A 4,212-nucleotide genomic window follows, 5' to 3' on the forward strand; every position below is an offset into this window, starting at 1 on the left:
AGGTTACTGTGAGCTAGGCTGACGCCATGGCACTCACTCTAGCCCAGGCGAAAGAGTGAGACTCTGTCTCAAAAAAAAAAAAAAAATGCCAGTTTTCCTTCAGAATTGTTAATTATGGAAAGAGGCGTGAAGCTAAAAGTATAAATTACATTTTTAAATTTGTTCAGTATTTTAATCTAAGAGTACAGGATTAAAACTAAATTAAAGAGCATTTGGTTTTTTTGGCAGGGTTTCGTCATTAAGATTAGCCTATAAGGATCTTGAAATTCAAATGAAGAAAGATGAAAAGATGAACATTAGTGGCAAAAATAAAGTGGAATCAGAGAGACTTGGCATGGGATTTGGACATTGCAGAAGGTACGTGAGACTCTGCTTCCTTGGTGTTCAGAACGTGAACGGGTTTGCTAATCGTTAATGGATTTTCCTTGGACTGTGTCAATTCCAACTTTAGAGATATTTTCTTGTTATTCCTTACCTTCTTCAGTTGTTTTTGCTTTACTCGAGTATTCAGTATAGCATGAAAAGTTCCAAACTTGTTTCTTAGAAAAAAGGAGATAGGTGTGGCTCATCATTCAGCACACACCAGAGTGGGTGCCACAAACATCACCGATGCATGTGACTGCATTTTGGGTAATTATAGTCCTCACAAAGATTTAATATTTTTGGAAGCTTGTTCAAAGAAGTATTGTTTTATTGTTGATGCTTTTAACCCCACTAATAAATTTATCCATGTTCAGAATATAGATTAAAACATTCATTTTTTGGTGAAACAGAAGTCAGTATGAACCAACTGATATAATTCAAAATTTTTCTGTTTTATTCTGTTTTCTCAAGCACTATTTCACATTCAGTGACTTCAGATATGCAGACCATAGAACAGGAATCACCCATCGTGGCAAAACCAAGAAAAAAGTATACTGATGACAATGATGATTCATATTTTACTTCCAGCTCAAGGTAATCTATTAAAAATCATCATTAAAGTGTCATTTTGAAAAATGGTGACTAGTATTGACTTATTAGTTTATTTGCATCAGGAGCAAGTACAAATCAATTTACTTCATTGTTCTTAAAAGCTTTGGCTGGAGCCAAGACTGTCCTTTGGAATAAAAATTGGGGAAATATTTGTAAATGGACAATGTTTGCTAGTATTAAGATGTTTGATAATAAAATCAACTGAGAGTTAAAGTTAGAGCCAGGAGAGATGTGTTTATCTAAAATGTGAACTTGGAGAAATCTGAAGAATCATGAAGGTGTATATTAAGTTGTTTAGCCTTAGTCCAGCAGTTGAAATATTTCACAGTCATGGCTTAGGCTTCAGCAGATTTGTTTCCAAATACCAGCTTCAGGAAATTCCAGCTGGCAGGATGGAGTATTAAGTTAACTCCATTTGTGTGTGTATGTTTATTGATGAGAAATATGATTGCACTTTGAGGGGATCCCAGGAGAAAGCCTGGGTCCCTCTCCTTCAGCACTCACTCTCTGGTTGGGACAAGTTGCATAACTGTGGGTGAAGCCAACCATGGAGAGTGGCTCAGGTTCAAGCAGTCTACAGGGGCAGCAAAAACAAGTTTAAACTTGAATCCACTCACTCTGTGAGGTCCCCCCCAAGAACCTGACCACCCAAGGAGAGGCCTGCTAAAAAGCCACCAAATGAACCTGGAGCTAGGCACAGCTCAGGAACAGAGTATGGGCCCAGGGCCCAAAAGGCCTGCATTTGAATCTGGGCTCTGCCGCATAATGGCTGTGTGACCTTGGCCCAGTTATTTAGCCTCTCTGTGCTGCAGCTTCCTCATCTATAAATCAGGGGTCTGAACAGTACTTACCTAACGGGGTCATATAAGGATTAAATGAGATATGGCATTTACAATAGTGCTTGGCTCTTACTATTCTTATGTTTAGCTGCTGTTAGAGGAACTCAGTTCAAGACACATGTGACACATGTTTAATTACTATTGTTAAGTAGTTAAATTAACCACATTGTGACCACTTCAGGTCAGGAGTTCATGTCTGTCAGTCGCGGATGGTGCTGACCAGGAGCTTCCATCACTGACGTCTTGGAGGGCATTAGAGTAGTCTGGCAACTGTGTGGGCTTGAAGCATTTTCGTATGTACAACAGATACATAGGATAGACTTCATATATAGAACAGGTATAAATATAAATATATTAACTAGAATCTAATTGTGAAATGATATATATTCCTATCAATGTTTGTAGATAAGGGATTGTATAAAGAGTACTAGCCTTAAAAATTTCTCTAAGCATAGCTCCAGATTATTTCAAGTCCAGGTATTTTACCAAAAAAAAAAAAATGGAGTTCAGTGATCTTCCATGTCACTGGTTTTATATCTGCCTATCTTTTGTAACCTGTATAATGCACCAGGTTTCACTTTACTCAGAGGTTATACCCAAATCGTGCCTTTTAAAGTATTTAAATAGATTTTATACAGGCTTAAATTAAATTTATAGTTTGATTTGGAAATTCGTGCATGTCAGATCATTTCAGACATGAATATTAAACCACGGACTGAGTCAGAGGAAACTCTTGGTGGTGCAGGTCCGGTATTGGCGTGTTGTTCTCGCCACAGCCCTGAATGACCCTGGCCCTGACGGTTCACTGCTCGTCAGTGACTCCCGCACACGGTAGTGTAGGAAGGTGGAGAAGGTAACTCTGACTTTAAATCCTGGTGCTTGGTAGCATGGCTGGTCAGAGAAGCGGCTCCAGGTGGGATCACTTGCTGAGTGGCCACTTCCAGAGATCCTCACCGGCTCCAGGTCACCAACAGGCTCCTGTAGGGCTTTCTCTGCCTTTTAGGAGGTTAAGGAATCATTTAGGTTTCTCCTTCTTCCAAGGCTTAGTTAAAAGAGTTAGCCTTAAAGGCCTTTGCTACTATGAAACAGTTATTTACAGTTTGAAATCTGGGAGCAGATGGTCTTTTTAAATAGACCCCACTTCCCGGACTCTTGCCAGAGGGATCTTGCTGCATTGTTTCTCATGGCCTGCAGGTCGTCTAATAGGAACATAAATGCCTTCTCCAGCCCTACGTGGGAGGGTAACCACACTGGTAGAACAAGGGTACTGTTAGGTACTTTGGCAACTGAGGTAAAATAAACATGGACTCTGAAAGCAAGCATATTAGTTCCATGAAGAGCTCTTACTGCTTCCAAATTATTCATTAGCCCATTAGAACTTGAATGTTATAAATTATGAAATAGTTCTGCCTCTATTAAAAATAAGATCAAACATATCCTTGGGTTTTTTTTTATTGAGTTCCATTATTTCCAGGACATAAACAGTATAATTATATATTGAGTACAAGATAATGAAACTAGAACAATGTGCTCAGCCTTATAAAGTCAGTGTGGGCTTCATTGGAATAGAAAACTGCCTATAGCAGTAAATCAGATATAATGTGATATTAGAGTGCTTTTATCAAGGGATTTTATGGAATGTTTTCAGCGTTGGATGAAGACAGAGTGAGAAGGCAAAAATAAAAGTACAAATGTATTGAGGATTAGGATCTAGAAATCAAAACATTAGAAAGTGAATAAAGGTTTGGCGATGGGGAAAGGCTGTTGTGTTTCCGAAGAGGGACTAATGGCCATTCAGTGATGGCAGCTGGAGGCCCGGCTGGGGTCTGTCTGTCCCCTCAGTGAGTCGCTGGGTGCCTCCTGCATGGTGCAAGAGCAGAGAGAGCCTCCTGGGTGAAGGGTAGGAAGGGAGGGCCCCACCCAGCCCATGCACGGGCTGCCGCCTCACAGCCTCGTCCTAGTCTGGAGGGTGCAAGATGGCTCTCTCCTTCTGACTTCTGAATGGTCCAGTCATCCAGTCATTTAAAAATAATCTGATGCCTCTACATTCTAGGATAAGCACGGTGGCTTATGTAAATGAAGAATGATATTTTCTTAGAATGATGTTAAATCTGCAAAATTCTAAGTGCCAGAATCTCAGAGTTGTGAAGAACCTAGAAGTTCCAACCCACCCCCACCCTGCACCAGGCCAATACTTGCACCACCTCTGCACCCTCCAGGGCCGTCCAGCTTCTACTGGACCCTTCCTTCTCCTCAGGGCAGCCATTTGGTCCCTGGGAGGCTCCATGAGAAACGCTGCCTTGGACTGACGCAGCTCCCTGGGCTGCTGCACTCACAGCAGCCTCCCTCCCATAAACCAGTTTGCAAGCCCTGTGCGGGCAGAGACTGAATGTCCTTG

At 41.2% G+C, this 4,212-nt stretch overlaps 1 protein-coding gene across 1 annotated transcript in view; it reads left to right on the forward strand.

The window, feature by feature from the left end:
• ARFGAP3 (ADP-ribosylation factor GTPase activating protein 3) overlaps positions 1-4,212 on the forward strand; it is a 59,127-nt gene that overhangs the window by 28,259 nt on the left and 26,656 nt on the right. Inside the window, exons 8-9 of the mRNA XM_012638107.1 lie at positions 229-357; positions 835-957. Of these exons, the coding sequence (XP_012493561.1) occupies positions 229-357; positions 835-957 (252 nt within the window). The remainder of the gene's footprint in view (positions 1-228; positions 358-834; positions 958-4,212) is intronic.

The sequence above is a fragment of the Propithecus coquereli genome, unplaced genomic scaffold (genome assembly GCF_000956105.1).
Source record: "Propithecus coquereli isolate 6110/MARCELLA unplaced genomic scaffold, Pcoq_1.0 Scaffold126, whole genome shotgun sequence".
Classification (NCBI taxonomy): Eukaryota; Metazoa; Chordata; class Mammalia; order Primates; family Indriidae; genus Propithecus; species Propithecus coquereli.